The sequence below is a fragment of the Enoplosus armatus genome, chromosome 17, assembly GCF_043641665.1.
Source record: "Enoplosus armatus isolate fEnoArm2 chromosome 17, fEnoArm2.hap1, whole genome shotgun sequence".
In the NCBI taxonomy this organism is placed as follows: Eukaryota; Metazoa; Chordata; class Actinopteri; order Centrarchiformes; family Enoplosidae; genus Enoplosus; species Enoplosus armatus.
This window is the reverse complement of record NC_092196.1, coordinates 1,231,149-1,248,187: the sequence shown is the minus strand read 5'-3', so window position 1 is coordinate 1,248,187 and position 17,039 is coordinate 1,231,149. Positions and strand designations below refer to the sequence as shown.

The window sequence follows — 17,039 nt, the reverse complement described above, 5'->3', positions numbered from 1 at the left end:
CACACACACACACACACACAAGGAACTTGACTCCGGTTATCAGGGCAGATCTCGTCAAGATCACTTCTTCAGTTCTGGTATTTCCTGGTCGGTTCCCCCGCTCTCTCCCGTTTTATTTGTCATTTGTCAGCTTGGGCAAGGCTGGGGTACCGGATCAGAGCAATGTTATCTTTACATGCTTTCATTTTTATTTATTTATTTATGTTTTTCATGCCCGGACTCTCGTACCGCCTTGTTTGCCTGCCTCGGTGCCGTGCAGGACTCTCTCCCCAGCTTTAGCCTCCCGGCGCTGGTTACAAATACATTCTAGAATCTCGTTTTAAAATCTTCCTTGTGGCTTTACGCGGCTTTGCGTGGCCGGGCGCCAGAGCGCATCGATGGGCTTTTTAACTCCTCACTGTCCAAAGAGCCCCCCCCCCCCCCCCCCCTTTGGATCCGCTGGGTTCGGCCTTCCAGTTAGTATCTGAGCTTCGGACGCTGGTTTCGGCTTTTAAAACCTGAACCCGACCACTGGTCTTATTTGTTACATAATGATACGGCCTTTTAACCTGCTGCTCTCGTGGGTTTTTTCATTTATATGTATTGTCTTTTGTGCAGGTTTATTATTATCAGTTTTTATAATTTTTCCTTCTTTCTACAATATCAGCACACGGTATCGTTAAAATGGTGCATGTTTGGGCACGGCTGTTCCCCGTCACACCGCACCACGAGTAACTCACAAACTGCAAATGAGTCATTTACAGGATTGGACTGGCTGACTGTGACACTGATTCTCCAGAATAGTATTTCAGGATTCCACGTTTTCCACTCACTTCCATTGAATTAGGTGACGCAGTGATCTCAGAGACAGATGTCTAAAAACCTGGACAAATGAAACCCAAACTATAGGAAACTACAGGAGAAAAGATAACATTTAGTCATTTGAGGGAGTCGGCCTTTAAGGTCTCAACAGCATGAATGTATGTGGAATTGTGACACAGTGGGATTAAGACACTTAAATGGCAAACCTTGTTGGATAAATAATCCTCTCACGGGGTGGGGTGGGGTGGGGGGGATTCTTCTGAAACAAAAAGTGACCAAAAGCTTCACAATGAGTCCATTCACTATTAGGGCCAGTGCTTCTGTCCGTAGCCTCGGGGGCCACTTTCATGTGGCTCTTAACACTAAGGGGCGGAGTGGGAATGAAAATCTTCCCAGACCGGACCACTGCAAAAACCCCACCTGGAGACACACCACCACCGCCACCACCGCCACCGCCACCCACGCAGACCGTGACGGAGAGAATCAATTAAGGCCTGAGCAGCAAACGGAGATCTGATTTCTGACATTTCTGAAAAGTCCTGCGGCCGTGAAGCCCCGTCGACACGTGGGGGGGAGAATGCTGGCTGCTTGCCTGATCAGACAACAACAACAACCCCCCCCCTCTCCCGCCGGGCTAGCAGGAAGCACGGCAGGTCAAGAGCTGGCCAATTAGTGCTTATTTCTTTTTCTGCGTGACCTGACGGGACCTGGAAAAAACAACAACAGGGGTCCCGTCTGTCGTTGGTCCTGCAGTTTGCACGTCCAGCTTCACTGAAGGAGGGAGAGGGGGGGTCCCTTAGGGAAGGGAGGACGGCGATAGGTTCAAATATTCAGCTACAAATATAAAAGTCACGCAGTTTAATCTTGCCAGAGTTCCACTGTTTGTGTATTTATTTAGTCAGTATTAGGAGTTATATGTGTGTGTGATGCGCTTTTCCACATCAGCGTGTGTTTCTGGGTGTTTTACAATGAAATGGGAACTTAAAGCCACAGCAGGCAATGTTGTTGAGCAAGAATTTTGGTTGAAATAACACATTTTGACCATTGCGTGTCACTAACAATATCTTATTGAAGGGCTCCTTTAAAAGAAATGGGTGTCTGTGAGCACCCGCCCCACACCCCTTTTGGTATTTAGTCTTTTTAAAAAAAACTGGGCCAGGTCTGAATGAAACAACCAATCAGAGTAATCAGGGGGTTCGACAACTCTATGAGGGCTCCGGTGCGATCGTGTCCCTTTCGGGAGCTTTGCAATCCAGCCTTGAACCGCAGTGTCTTTTTGGAGACTTTGTCAAAAATAAATCCAACACCGAACGTCTCACGTGATCGCGTGTCCGTTTTGTCCTTGATTACTCGTTGACCAATCAGAGGCTGTGTTTCTGACACGGGCAGCTGTGATTTTTTTTCTTTTCTAAAGTGGCACCACGCTGAAGCTGCACCAGGGGAAGAAGCCCTTCCACTTATTTTGGAAAGCTGGGATGACGGGGAGTCTCAAAAGGTGTGAGATAAACTACACGCAAAACATTTGATCTGGTCCTCTTTTATCTGTCCTGTTCTATTTACTGGCTTCCACCCTTCACAAGGAGGTCTGCAGAGGGAAGCAGGAGGAACCCATGGACCCGCAGGGCCATATGCTGGGGGGGGGGGACCCCGGCGGCCCAGTTGTGTGTGGGTGTCACAGGTGCGGCCACTTTGCCCGTAGCGACCTCTAATCCACAGTGGTTCCCAAACGTCTTTTACGTCAAGGAAGGACCCCTGAAACCACGGATCACCTCTTCATCCCAGCGCCCCCCCCCCCCCCCCCATCTGACAGGACTTTAGATGCCTTATTACAGAAAGTGATCCGTGACCAAAACAGTCACACTGGTCTGTCACCGTGCTGCTTATGGATGGAATTGCAGTGGAAAATAAATGATTAGACCAGAGAGCCTGATGCAAGCAGGACCTGCATGACACTGCGGGCAAGACCAGGCAGGTCAATCAGTCTAACCCCCCCCCCCCCCCCCTGGAAGTGTGAGGAGGCTGCCGCCTGTCCAACTAACTAAGTTTTTGGGATTAAAACAGAAGGGAATAAACTGCACTTTCAAAGTCCTGTTTGTTATTAGTGTTCTCTGTGCGATTTGAATAAAGTTCTGCTGCGTTTCTTCTTCTGTCTTCATGAAACTATCTATACACCCGTGTGACACTGCTGCCGCACACATCTCCTGACAGCCCGGGTCCACGTACAGTCTAGGACTTGACTGCGCATTACAGGACGCAGCTGAGATTATACAAGCGTTATTACGCACTCCTTCTTTTGAACATCTAATGATTATGTAAGTTTTCAAACGTGCATTCAAAGAGGATGGGAGGGGCAGGGGCAGGGGGGGGGGGGGGACTCCACGCAGAGAGGGGTGGGAAACGGAAGAGTCCAGGGGCGCGCCTCTCCTTTCCAAAAAAACAGAAGGAAAAAAAAGCGTCTGACTGCGCCCGCTCCAAAGCCAGAGCTCACTCCCCGGCCTCCCTTTCTCCAAACCCGCGCGTAATGGTAGAGCGGAAGATGAACTCTCTCGCGAAATGGGCGCTCATCCTCTTTGTCCTCGCCTCCATCGTCCTCAACATCGCCCTGATCGGCATCCACTCCGGCAGGGCTCCCAAATGCCCCGCACAGCGCGTCCACCCGCCGCGGGGCGAGCACGACGAGCGCAGCCTCGTGTTCGCCGACCTGACCCGGGAGGAGTACGCGCAGGTCCAGCGGTTCATGCTCCGGCAGAAGGGCTTGGACATATCCACCAACCAGATCACCAAGCCGTCGGAGAACTACTTGTTTCTGATAGACCTTTCTCTGCCAAAGAAAGCGGACGCGCTGGCTTACTTGGACGGGAAGGGCGCCAAGCCGGCGAGAGAGGCGACGGTGGTGGTCTTCTACGGCGCCCGAGGCTACATTAAGGAGTACGTGGTGGGGCCACTTCCCACGCCGACGTACTTGAGAGATGTCACCGATGAGAGGTACAAGATGGAGCTGCCGATCACCGCGCGCACGGTCACCATCGGGGAGTACGCCTTGCTTTTCCAGTTCTTCGCGGAGCAGGTCTTCTCCAAGCTGGGGAAGCTCCTGAAAGAGAGCTTCGACGTGGGCCCGGACAAGAAGCTGGAGGCGTTCGAGCAGATGCCCCGCGGAGTCCGGTCCGGGGACAGAAAGACGTGGGTGTCTTTCTTCAGGGATATGAGCGGCATGTACGTCCACCCGGTGGGCTTCGAGGTGCTGGTGAACCACGAGAGCGTAAACGCGCTGGACTGGAAAGTGGAGCGCGTCTTTTATAACGGCCAGTACTTCGACACCGTGGAAGACCTCCGGGAGAAATACGACGCGGGGTCCGTTAAGAAAATCGTCTACAAGGAGTCGCCCGACTATGGGTCCCTGAAACCCCGGCGCGGACCCCTGCAGCTCGGCCCGCTGCAGTTTTACGCAGAGGGGAAGCGCTACAGCGTCAGCAACAACCACGTCCTGTACATGGACTGGAGCTTTGCCTTCGGGCTCAGCGCGCTCACGGGCATGAGGGTGTTCGATGTGCGCTTCAAGGGCGAGAGGATCGCCTACGAGCTGAGCGTGCAGGAGGCCATGTCGGTGTACGGTTCGGTGACTCCCGGGATGATGCTGACCAAGTTTTTGGACTCGAGCATCGGGATAGGGCGCTTCGCGCACGAACTGGTCCGTGGCGTGGATTGCCCCCACGAAGCCACCTACGTGGACACGTACCGCTACATCGACGTCCCGGCCCCGGTCAGATTCAGGAACTCCATCTGCGTCTTTGAGCACAACATGGGCCAGCCCCTGCGGAGGCACTTCGCCGACTTCTTCCACAACAGCTACGGGGGGATGGTGAACAGCGCCCTGGTGTTCCGGACGATCACGGCGATAGGGAACTATGATTACATGTGGGACTTCATCTTCTACCAGAGCGGATCCGTGGAAGCTAAGGTGCACGCCACCGGCTACATCTCCTCCTCTTACCTGGTGGACGGCGGTCTGAGGCACGGACACCAGGTGGCGGAGAAGGTGCTGGGGAACATCCACACCCACTTCATCAACTTCAAGGTGGACCTGGACGTGCTGGGTGAGTGACCCCATACCCCCCCCCCCCACCCCCCCTCAATTCCACTCCAAGAATGTAAGGGAGGTCACCATCAGCTCAACAGCAAAGTTGAGTAACAGGTTGATACCAATATGGTAGTTTTGCAACAATGCACACATATTGTTTGGAATATATATCAGGTGTCTTTCGGTAACTGAAAATGGGCCCATTTCATTCAGCCAAGTGATGCGTTTGATGTCCAGGCTCCTCTTTTTAAAAAGGAATGGGGGGTTAGACAGGAGTGTCCGTTGTGGCCTGATTTGAATTCTCTGCGGCTTTATCATCCAAGAGAAACTTGGCCTAATGATTAGCGCAGCTTTTTACATGTTCTTTTCACCGTTTCCTCTGCAGGAGTGAAGAACGTTTTCCAGACCAAGGACATGGAATATGTCAACGTGTCGCTGCCGTGGATGCCCGATCGCTACGCCATGGTCCCTCAGCTGGTGGAGAAGCAACTCAAAACGGAACAGGTCCGCCTTCGTCCTCCTGCCACTTCCTTTGAACGTTCAGGTCCACGTTCAGGTGTCATTTAACAACATTTACAGGAGAGCGCGGGAATTGAATTCCGGCTTTCGACGCTGTGGAGGCAGCGTGACGTGTGTGCATTATTGAAAATTGACCAGTTTGGTCCAATCTGTCACTGTTATTTCCATTGCGTTACTTCTAAAATGAAGGGCTTTGTTCCAAAATGCCACCGCATGAAGCCAAATAGCCAAAAAATACAGGGATTGTAAAAGTAGCAAGCTTATAAATTGTGATTTACACGTCTGTTGTACACATCAGCAGCCTCATACTCATGCCACAAGGTTGAATTTCATTCGATTTCGATGCACGTGTTGCGCACATTTGCGTATTCATAAAACTGTTGCGTTCATTCGTATTTAATTCAAGTCCTTGTGAAAAAAAGTTTCTCTCTGCTAAAGACATATATACGTACACACATCTGCTCTGTAAATCACATTTTCCGTGTTCTCCTTTGATTAAAAAAATCTGAACCCGAAGAGAGAAACTTGAATGATATATTTTCCGGTTTCACGATGGAGCCCCAGCGTCCGCGTGAAGGCCAACACCTCTCCGTCTACATGGGTACTGAACTTCTTTTAATACGGCCGATCCTGTCATTTTAAACAATATGTATAGCTGTTTGCCAACACGCTCACCGTAACAACTTTATGGTTCAGCTGTTCAGCCGTCGACTCGCATGCTTGCTCCACAATCTATTTTTTTGCGTTCAATTTTCGTTTGTATGGTTTGCAGCTGCGTTGTTGCTCCTCTAGCCCGGATAACAAGGTGCTATGTAGCCGCTCAAGTTTGGTCCAGAAGTGGTGAAGATTCTGCTGTGTATCGGACTTTGTATGTGCAAACCGCATCGTTGCAGTCTGACCTCTGCTTACCTATGCTCGTAGCTTGAAATGTAATTACAAAATTGAACTAGACAGGATGCATGCTGCTAATAGAATGTGGAAGTATGTCCTGTCCTGCGTCTTAGCTTGCTGAATGGGCGACCAAACAAACATCAGGGGAAATCTCTTATCACTTATCGCTGGCAAATCATGATGTACTCATATGTACCAAAATTAACCATTTCTTAATCCACCAGTGTTGCAGCCACCAAAAGTAACTCTTTGAACCTTGACTGTGGGACTAATGCCTACTGTGACACTTCCACAGGAGGCTGCTCTGCGTTACACCGCCAAGACTCCTCGCTACCTCCACATAGCCAGCAACAAGACCAACCGCTGGGGTCACCAGCGCTCCTACAGGCTGCAGGTGTTCAGCTTCACTGGGGACCACCTTCCTGAGAGCCAGGCCGAGGAGAGGGCCATGTCCTGGGCCAGGTGAGACTGGACAGCTGCAAAGTCAAAAAACAGATTCTCATAAGTTAATAATTGCGAACACTTCTTTTCCCTTGATGATCAAAAGTTGTGTTAGACTAGATGTGTTTTACAGATGCCCTTAGAACTAAGAATATAACCTCCAGCAGGCTCAATTTAAACTTTGGGTTATTGTTTTTTATAAATAATTCTAGTAAAAATCACAGTTAGTACTTGTTATGTAGCATGGAAAGAGGATGAGACCCCACGCAGACAGGAAAGTCCTGGAGTCAGACTGTGTTTGTATTTCTGTGTGAATTGTGATTTTTCTCCGGTCAAAGTACTTTGGAGAAAGGAAGATACATACGCTGCCCGATGGCAGAAAACATGTCTTAATTTTCATAATGCTTCATTTTTGGACCACTTTCAGTTTCTATTTATATGCGGTCACGGGGCCAGTTTGTACAAAATATAGCATTACATGTCACCCATATGCAGACGACACACTGCTGTATGTCAAGACCTGGTGACACCACATATATATCTTGCAATTGGAGTGGCAGTTTTAGTAACTGTAACCATGATCTTCCCCTAACCCTTATCTATACTGTATTTGACATACATAGATATTGAAGAAAGAGATTTTATAAATGTTGACCTTTGACGTAAGAAATGATAACGTAATCTGGGGTTTTGCATAATTGTTCAATAGGAAAGTTTGCGTCTTGTGATAGGGTTGAAATCCCCTGTCAGCAACAATGCAGCCTGAGACCTTCAGGCATGATTCTTCTGGCCATTCAAAGCCGTCTCTCTGTGCCCCTCTTCTGTCTGTCTCCAGGTATAAGGTTGCCATCACCAAGCATAAGGACTTAGAGCAGACCAGCTGCAGTTTGTACAGTCAAAACAACATGTGGACTCCAGCCGTCGACTTCAGCAAGTACATTGAAGACAACGAAAGCATAGAAGACGAGGCATGTAAAAATAATAAGATAATACGACCACATTTGAAAACTTGAAATTCGATAACTTAACTGAAGGAATTTGCATGATATGTATGAAAATGTGCCTGCAGGACCTGGTTGCCTGGGTGACCACCGGTTTCCTCCACATCCCTCACTCCGAGGACATCCCCAACACGGTAACCGTGGGCAACGGGGGTGGGGTCATTCTGCGGCCCCACAACTACTTTGACGAGGACCCGTCCATCCACTCTGCTGATGGGGTGTACATTAGCCCGGGTGCAGAGGACAGCTGTGAAAACAACAGGATGGCCTGCCTTGCTCAAGAGACCTGTACCCCCGTCCTTGAACCCTTCACCTACCACGGCTTCGATGGAGTCTTGAAGTTTGAGAATGAGGTCTGATTTATTGTGCACTGCCAGATGATGCCTGATGAACTCAGACATGTGGCCTTATTTACTGATCTATCAAGAAGCTTATGTCAATGCTAACATGTTTATAGAGGCAACTTGGGATATCAAATGATTTGTGCAACAGCTGCACCAAGAAAGGAATTGAGTGATTGATATGTTAATTCCCTTTGTTTCTGAGAGTGCGATGAGGAGATTGATATATTTGTTAGTGAACAACAGAAAGGCGCAGTGACAGTTTGCAGCTTTCAAGAGTTTGTTTTCACACTGAGGTTGCCAAGTTTGGTACCATTGTGTCTGTACTGAGACCAAAACCAAAACTGTTCTCACAGACCATATCTGGTAACCCACACTGGACAGAAAGAAAGAAAATAATTATATTTGCCAAAATGTTTAACTGTTCTTTCAAAACAGACCAAGTTATTAACCTATGTGTCCAAGAAAAGCGGAAACAGCACTCCATAACCACTATAGATTCGTCTGTAGATCCAGTCTATCCTAATCATGCTGGTATGGACACTGGCAGGGAAGCTACTCAGTGACCAGGAAAGGATGAATCACAAGGTCAGGGTAAAAGTCACAACTGGTCTCCCAGAAATAGCTGCAGTTTTGGCTTCCACTGAGGTTAGCATGCGCAACTTCAGAGGTCCATTCTGTTGGTTGGCATGTTTTAGCGCTTGAACTACAAATCGTGCATACTTTACATAACTGCTGAACATTTTTCAAAGCTTCTACAGAGATTTCCTACCTTCCAGGTAGCCATTGGCTTCCAATCATTTCCATACAAAAATACGAAAAAAAATAAACTTGGAGAGACATGAAACATGTTTGAGGTAGCTAATCCAAGTCCTATGATGTTACATTGCCTTATTTTTTGTCAGTTGCATTGTCATCAGATGACGCAGTGAACCTGGGTCCTTGTGGGCCCCTGCGGTAGTTAAACAGTTGGTAAACCAGAATTAGCTGCCTAGAAGGTCGGGAATCAATCTGAAATCCTATGGTATGATTAATCTATAAATGATACAGTTATAATCTGGAAGTCAAAATCCAAACAAATTACAATTCAAAAAGTCTGCATTCAGTTCTCTCACTGTGTTTGCACTGAGTTTATTGGATGGATTGATGCTTTGTACAGACATTCAGGGTTCCCAGAGGATGTACCCTAATAAATAATGGCGATCCTCTAACTATTCATCTAGCGCCATCATCAGGTCTAAATGTCAAATGTCAATACCTGCAAAACAAATGACATCTCCATCATTTCCTCAGCTGTGCTTTGTGTTTAGGGCTAATTAGAAAAAGTTAGCATCCTAACATAGCAAACATTATACCCGCTTTGCATCAGCATTTTAGCATTGACATAGTGAGCGTGTTAGCATTTAATTCAAAGCACCTGCTGTGCCCGAGGACAGCCTCACAGAGCTGCTAAGCATGGCTGTAGATCTAGTGCGCACATTTCCGGTGGTATCGCCAAAGTTAGCCAGCATAGTGACGGATTTACTAATTGTACTCACACAACTGAAAATGTGAATTTGTCGTTATTAAAGCAAAAATCAAAGTTGTCGTTATTATTAGATAGAACAGAAGGGAGGGCTATGCCAAGACTAGTAGCATTTTACGAGTGGGAAATGTATTACTGTACTTACTTTTACTTACAAGGCTATTCACTGCAATAACTGACGTCCTCAAAAAATGTGATCTATGGTTTGAGACTTTGCCAGCAATCACTTTGTTTTAGGATGATGGTAAAAATGGTATCCAAATGGTCTTCGTTTCTCACTAATGAACCACTGTGATATAACCTAAGCGATGTAAACATTGTAAACTGACACTGTACAGTACAGCTGTGTGCAAAGGCGCGCACTGACAAATACGACCATTCAATCCGAAGCTGGGTCACCCTCTGATGTGGCTCGAGGCCGGGGACTGCTTGATGTCGGATTCACTTTGTCTATTTTTTTTTTTCCTCCACAGTGCAACATTCTGAGGAATGTCGTTGTTGCTGCTGTTGTTGTTGTTGTTATTGTTGTTGTTTCCTCTCCAAATTAAAGAAGAGACCATATGTTGTGGAGGGGGCCCAGAGGTCTGCTGCATTTGGTCTTTGCAAACAGACACAACCCCGTGATTTTGTGTAATTGAATACATTTGATTGACAAATGTTGAGTATTGGCTTTGAGGACATTTCAGGCTACTTAAAGTATTGTTACGCGGACAAAAAAAAAAAAAAAAAAAAAAAAAGTTTACACAACTTCCACTTGTTTGTGGAAGGAAGTGACAGGGTGTGGAAAACAAAGGAGGGCAGAGCTCCCAAGAAAGGCCCTTACAACGCCATCCCCATAGACTAGTGGAGGAAGAAGTAGGCCTCTTATACTCTAATACTAATGCATCAATGAGCTGTCATGAGATGATCAATGGGGTGTTAGTTATTTGAATATGTAAGCTTTATTTAGTCTGGTAATTCAAGGCAATTCAAAGTGATTTACTTAAGAAATTAAGGCGTTAAGACAAGATAGAAATGAAACACAAGGCGATACAAAAAAAAAAAAGACATAAATAGGATTCTAAAAGAGTCAAACAAAATAAAATAGAAGATAGAAATAAGCTAAAACATAATAATAATAATAATAATAATAATAATAAGACAGATTAAGTAGAATAAAAATTACAGTGCAGCTACAGGATATGAATAAATAGTCCCAAATTTAACTTAAAAGAAAAGATTTAAGCCCTGATTGAACGTGCACCATATTTCCACATACATATATTATACATCTGACATTTAAATTCAATCTACTCACACATATATATATATTACATATTACATATATTACTCACACACACACATAAATTCTCCTTTCACCTATATATATATATAGACTTTATTATTCACCACATACATGTATATAAACCAGCATCAATTCTTACAGGTACACAAAGTCAGGGATTTTGTAGGATTATGGTCAGGTGTATGATCCACCAATTATACCAGACTAATGATCATCAATTTCACATGTAGGTTGAAACACAGTCATTAACTCAAACAGAAACAGCTGTGTAGGAGGCTTAAAACTGGGCGAGGAGCAGCCAAACTCTGCCGCCGAGGTGAGGCCGTGGAAGACAGCACCGCGGCAAGACTGAGCACAGCAACAAGAGACACAAGGTACTTCTACTGCACCAGCAAGGTCTCTCTTCCGGACAAAGGCGTCAAAGCAGACTGGGGTTTCAAGACGTGCCGTTCAAGCTCTTTTTGAAGAAGCACAAAGAAAACGGGCAACGCCGAGGAATCGCAGACGCAGCGGTCAGCCAAGGAAACTGATGGAAAAACACGCCAAGCTTATTTCCCTTCGAAATCGGAAGGTGTCCAGCAGTGCCGTCAGCTCAGAACTGGCAGAAACCAGCGGGACCCAGGTACCCCCAAAAGCGGTCTTCATGGAAGAGTTCCTCCGACATGGGCACAAGGCCAAGCTGCGTTTCTGCAGATTTCGATTTCTCTTCTGTTCATTCGCAGCATTTTGTTAATTGATGAAAATTAAACTGTTAACACTTCACATTTTTGAAAGCACCTGCCTCACACCTGCCTAAAACGTTTGCACAGTGCTGTATACGAAAGGAGAATATGTGTGTGTGTGTGTGAAAGGAGAATGTATGTATGTGAGAGGGCCAGAATGAATGATTGGCTTTTATGGCCCCTCATGCATAAACTCCATAAAGTATGAATGGTATTTGTAACGTAGACAGCGGTCATTCTGTATTGATGAGAGTCAAGTATATGATCATGTGAAAGTGACAATACATGCATGTGAGTAGATTGATTTTTAGATGCAAGATGTATAATGTATGTATGTGGAAATATGGTCCGTGCTTAAACATGTGAGAATGGAAACGTGTATAAATGTGAGAGTTAATGTGTGTGTGTGAGTAAAAATATATGCACTGCATGTGGAGGGAGAATAACAAAGAGCACATATAGATACAAATAATACAGCCAGACATAATAATAATAACAATATAACTGGTGAACTCTGTGCAAGGTATCTCTCTCTCTATATATATATATATATATATATATATATATATATATATATATACCTGTATGTTACTTACTTACATACATACCTGTACATATGGATCCACCGCTATTTTCAAGACTCACCCATACAATTCCATTGAAGCACCTGTACAAAGACAATGTACAGTGTATACTAGGCTTTACTAACCATATACAGAATATTACTGGGCACTAACATTGTGTATATATATATATATATAAATATATATATACAATGTTAGTGCCCATTCTATTCTACACAGTATTGCCAGTAAGTGCCTGAAAGCCTAACTCCAACAACAGGTGACGCGTCCAGGCCTGACGTTTTCTCCACTGTTGAATGTTATGTGATGATTTTAATGTTATACGTTTTTATTTTTTATATTGAAAACAACACTTGCAGCCACATCAGTGTTCCTTCCTGCAGCGGTTTTAAACCACTTGTTTGTTCCTTTGTTCAGATTTATCACGCAGGACTATTGTTTGGGTAGGGGGCCGCCCCGCATTTCCTGATTATTATTTTTATTTTTATGCTGTTGTTGATGTCATGGTCATTGGGCCAAACCAAGTGGAGGGGTTTTCTCTAAGTAATGTCTGAGGATTACTTACTGTTGAAGAGCCACTTAGTAAGGGCAATGAGCTGAGGTGTAATGTCATTTGATTTTGGTGAGTTTACCGTGCAGTTCACCCGCTTTGCTTTTGGTACTGTCTTGGTGTTAATTGAACACCCTATAAATAGTCAGTAGGGTTGCTATGGGGGGGGGAGGGAGGTGCTGCCATGCTGCCAGTTTGATTTGCTATGATCTCATTTTCTTAGTTTTCTTTGTATTTTTCTTTTCGGTACATGTACAATGGAGAGCGCTGTAAATAAATATTCGCTTCCTTGACATTTGAGCCAAACTATCTCACAGTCATCATGCGAATTATTTTCATTTATTGACGCGTGTTACTATTTGTACACTCATTTCAAGTGTATACATTTGTTTGTTTGGCTATTTCTTATTGTGCAGTGAAGTAATTTATCAAATTGTTGCTCTAAGTAAGTTTGATTTCTCTTCTGGTACATTTACGGGAACTAAGTTTAACATCTTAATATATATGATATATATTTCATATATATGTACAATAATCAACACACAGGAAGACAAAAATGGCATTTGTTTGTCAGAATGCAGATTAATGAATGATCATTAAAAGACCATATTCAGTGTCGTCTTATACTTCTTGCGTACTTACCTTCCACACAGACGTGAATATTACAAGTTAAAGTTGACAACTAGCATCTATTTGTGCAAATTGTGGCGAATTTTTCCCCATGAAAAAGTCACGCTTCACTAGCTATTGGACGCTAAAGAAAAAGCTCGAATACGATGATGAGGCTCATGATTGGGATTTCTAAGTTGGAGGCAAATTGCGTCAGAAGAGGTTTGTAAAGTTTTGGTTTTCTAAGTTGTGTAATATGCCGACCCACGGAACAATTCACTGAAGTCTCCCGTTACATTTAACATTTAAGGTATGCGGCAAGTCTGCAAAAGTATGAACTGAGTAGTCGGTGTATAGAAAATGTACTCACTTCTGTTTAATCTCACCATGTTTATTTGAAATCATTCAACTTCAAAAATTCAAAAAAACATTCCCAAGGCGTCATATCGACCGCATTCTTCAACGAAACACAAGTTCTGCGCAACTAATAAAACCCAGCTTTAATATACTGACACAAGTTTACGCGATGGTTTTAATGTAGTCCCCTGCAGGCTTCCATAAACTGTTAATGGTCAAGGTGGAAATGAAAGAAATGTTAGCAGAACTGGAGGTTGCAATGGGAGGTCGCCCAGATTAAAAATAACAGTTGGTTTGAAGCGTCTGTGATAAAAATAAAAAACATTTATTCACATTGATATCACATTTGGCCTTTTTATTTTGAGTTCCAGTTCAAGCCTGCTTGATCAATAGAGACGGAAACACATTATTACAGTGAGTGTGCGTTATTATTTCTGTAAAAGAACACACATCCGGCAGGTTTTCTTGTTTTGTTTTCTTCCAATGTCCCTGGACCCTCAACTGTCACCTTCTTAACCCTGTAAAGCCTGAACCGCGAAATAATTGCCAGAAAATTAAATTTTTTTTGGAAACTGTTTATTGAACCTGAATTCTGACAAATTAAAAAAAGAAAAAAAAGAAGAAATTAATATCAATTTGCATACATGAGTTTTAATTTGTATCATTTTTTTTTTGTATCAAAAACATATAAAACACAACATTTTGAACCCATTCAACTTTGAGTTTCAATGCCATCCTTTCTCACATCAGGGGGCACAGTAGAGGTTGGCCTTTTGGCGGGGGGGGGGGGCTGCACTTGTGAGAGAGGTGCCAACAGTAGCTTGAAACCTTCGCAGGGGGCATGGGTTTCTGCCTGCAGACGCCACCTCACGTCACGTACTATACCTCTCTGTGACTGGCGGGCAGGCCTTGTGATGCAATAGCATCTCCAAGTGTCAAGCAAAGGTACAACAAGCACAAGAAAAAAAAGGAAAAAAAAGAAAAACTGGGTTGGGGGAGAAAAACAAAAAAAAGATGAACGTTCATGACAACAGTAAGGGTCCTCCCTGAGAAATGAAGATATCTCCTGATGAACTGTGCGGTCAAATCTCTGTGCATCAGGCCGATTGCGACAGCTAAAGCCGAAGACCCGCGGCTGCTTTCTGAAGCACGGAGAGGAGAGCCGTCTTCATCCTCTTGGAGAGGTACACGTGGGTCAGCTGAAGGCCAACCAGGGGAGGATTGAGCCCAGCTGGACTCCGTGTTGTTTGCCTAGGGCAGCGGTGTGCCCAGGAAGTTTCAGCACAGAGGCAGCGCAGACATTTTGGGGGATTTTCTGTCTCATTATTACTCTATTTAATGCAATGTTTATTGCTATAGCACCAAAACACCACAAAGGTCATCTCACGACACTTTACATATAGTCTTATATTATATTATCTGAGGGCGACCTACACGCAGAATATTTGTTTTGCATGATACAGTACATCTTCTACGAAAATATGCGATTCCCTTTCGAGTTTTCAAGTTTGCATAGATAGAACATTAGAGAGGGTAGAGAAGTAGGGAGCGGGAGTGCGTGCAATTTTATGGCAACGTGCGATCATCATATGACAACTATATCATTAACCCTCTGTTCGTTTACCAAATAGAAAAATATAAAATGTTTAAAGTGCTGCAGGAATGAGTCCTAAAGCCCGGAAATTAGACGCCGGAAATAAGGTCTGTGGTTAACAAGAGACTTCAACGGTTTGTTCTACGGCATAAAATACGTCAGCAGATACCTCGCTGTGTTTATACTCTGTATCTATATGTCTTTATCTATCTATATTCTCTTTTTTTTTTACTTCTGCCGATTCAATTCATCATAATCATTAAAGCGGTGTTCATCAGTGAAGATCATCTTGCGGAACAAAACGTGTCCATAAACTTTTGTTTCGCCACAGAGCTTATTTTCTGCAATAATCCAAAACCCCTGTGGAACGATCCCATTTGGCTTTTAGTCGAGGGGGCCGGGGGAGACGCCGACTTCCGCGTTGGCCTCCACCCCTCGCCCCTGCAACAACTCTATGGTGACCCAGGTCTGGAGCGTGTACACATACAGTTAGGCCCAGAAATATTTGGACAGTGACACAAGTTGTTATTTTAGCTGTTTGCGAAAACATATTCAGGATACAGTTATATAATCAATATGGGCTTAAAGTGCAGACTCTCAGCTGTAATTTGAGAGTATTCACATCCAAATTGGAGGAAGGGTTTGGGAATTACAGCTCTTTAATATGTAGCCGCCTCTTTTTCAAGGGACCAAAAGTAATTGGACAATTGACTCAGAAGGCTGCATGGGCTCGTCCCTCGTTAACCTGTCATCAGTTAAGCAGTTAAAAGGTCTGGAGTTGATTCCAGGTGAGGCATTTGCATTTGGAAGCTGTTGCTGTGAACCCACGACATGCGGTCAAAGGAGCTCTCAATGGAAGTGAAACAGACCATCCTTTAGGCTGAAAAAAAAAGAAGAAATCCATCAGAGAGATGGCAGAAATGTTCGGAGTGGCCAAATCAACAGTTTGGTACATTCTGAGAAAAAAATAGCGCACTGGTGAGCTTGAGAACTCAAAAAGGCCTGGACGTCCACAGAAGACAACGGTGGTGGATGATCGCAGGATCCTTTCCGTGGTGAAGAAAAACCCCTTCACAACATCCACCCAAGTGAAGAACACTCTCCAGGAAGTAGTGTATCAGTATCTAAGTCTACCATAAAGAGAAGACTTAATGAGAGTAAATACAGAGGGTTCACCACAAGGTGCAAACCATTAATCAGCCTCAAAAATAGAAAGGCCAGATTAGACTTTGCCAAAAAATATCTGAAGAAGCCGGCCCAGTTCTGGAACAGCATTCTTTGGACAGATGAGACTAAGATCAACCTGTACCAGAATGATGGGAAGAAGAAAGTATGGAGAAGAATTGGAACAGCTCATGATCCAAAGCACACCACATCTTCTGTAAAACATGGTGGAGGCAGTGTGATGGCGTGGGCATGCATGGCTTCCAATGGCACTGGGTCACTAGTGTTTATTGATGATGCGACAGAAGACAGAAGCAGCCGGATGAATTCTGAAGTGTATAGGGATATACTTCCTGCTCAGATTCAGCCAAATGCAGCAAAGTTGATTGGACGGCGCTTCACAGTACAGATGGACAATGACCCAAAACATACTGCGAAAGCAACCCAGGAGTTTTTTAAGGCAAAGAAGTGGAATATTCTGCAATGGCCGAGTCAATCACCAGATCTCAACCCAATCGAGCATCGATGCATTTCACTTGCTCAAGACAAAACTTAAGGCAGAAAGACCCACAAACAA

The 17,039-nt window shown here is 44.6% G+C and overlaps 1 protein-coding gene across 1 annotated transcript; it reads left to right on the top strand.

The window, feature by feature from the left end:
• Positions 1–3,322: 3,322 nt before the first annotated feature.
• Positions 3,323–10,213, top strand: LOC139300366 (primary amine oxidase, liver isozyme-like). The gene is made up of 5 exons (XM_070923434.1): positions 3,323–4,895; positions 5,265–5,383; positions 6,585–6,751; positions 7,566–7,698; positions 7,800–10,213. Exons 1-5 carry the CDS (start codon positions 3,323–3,325, stop codon positions 8,088–8,090), a joined length of 2,283 nt encoding a protein of 760 aa, XP_070779535.1. The 3' UTR covers positions 8,091–10,213.
• The last annotated feature ends 6,826 nt before the right edge of the window (positions 10,214–17,039 follow it).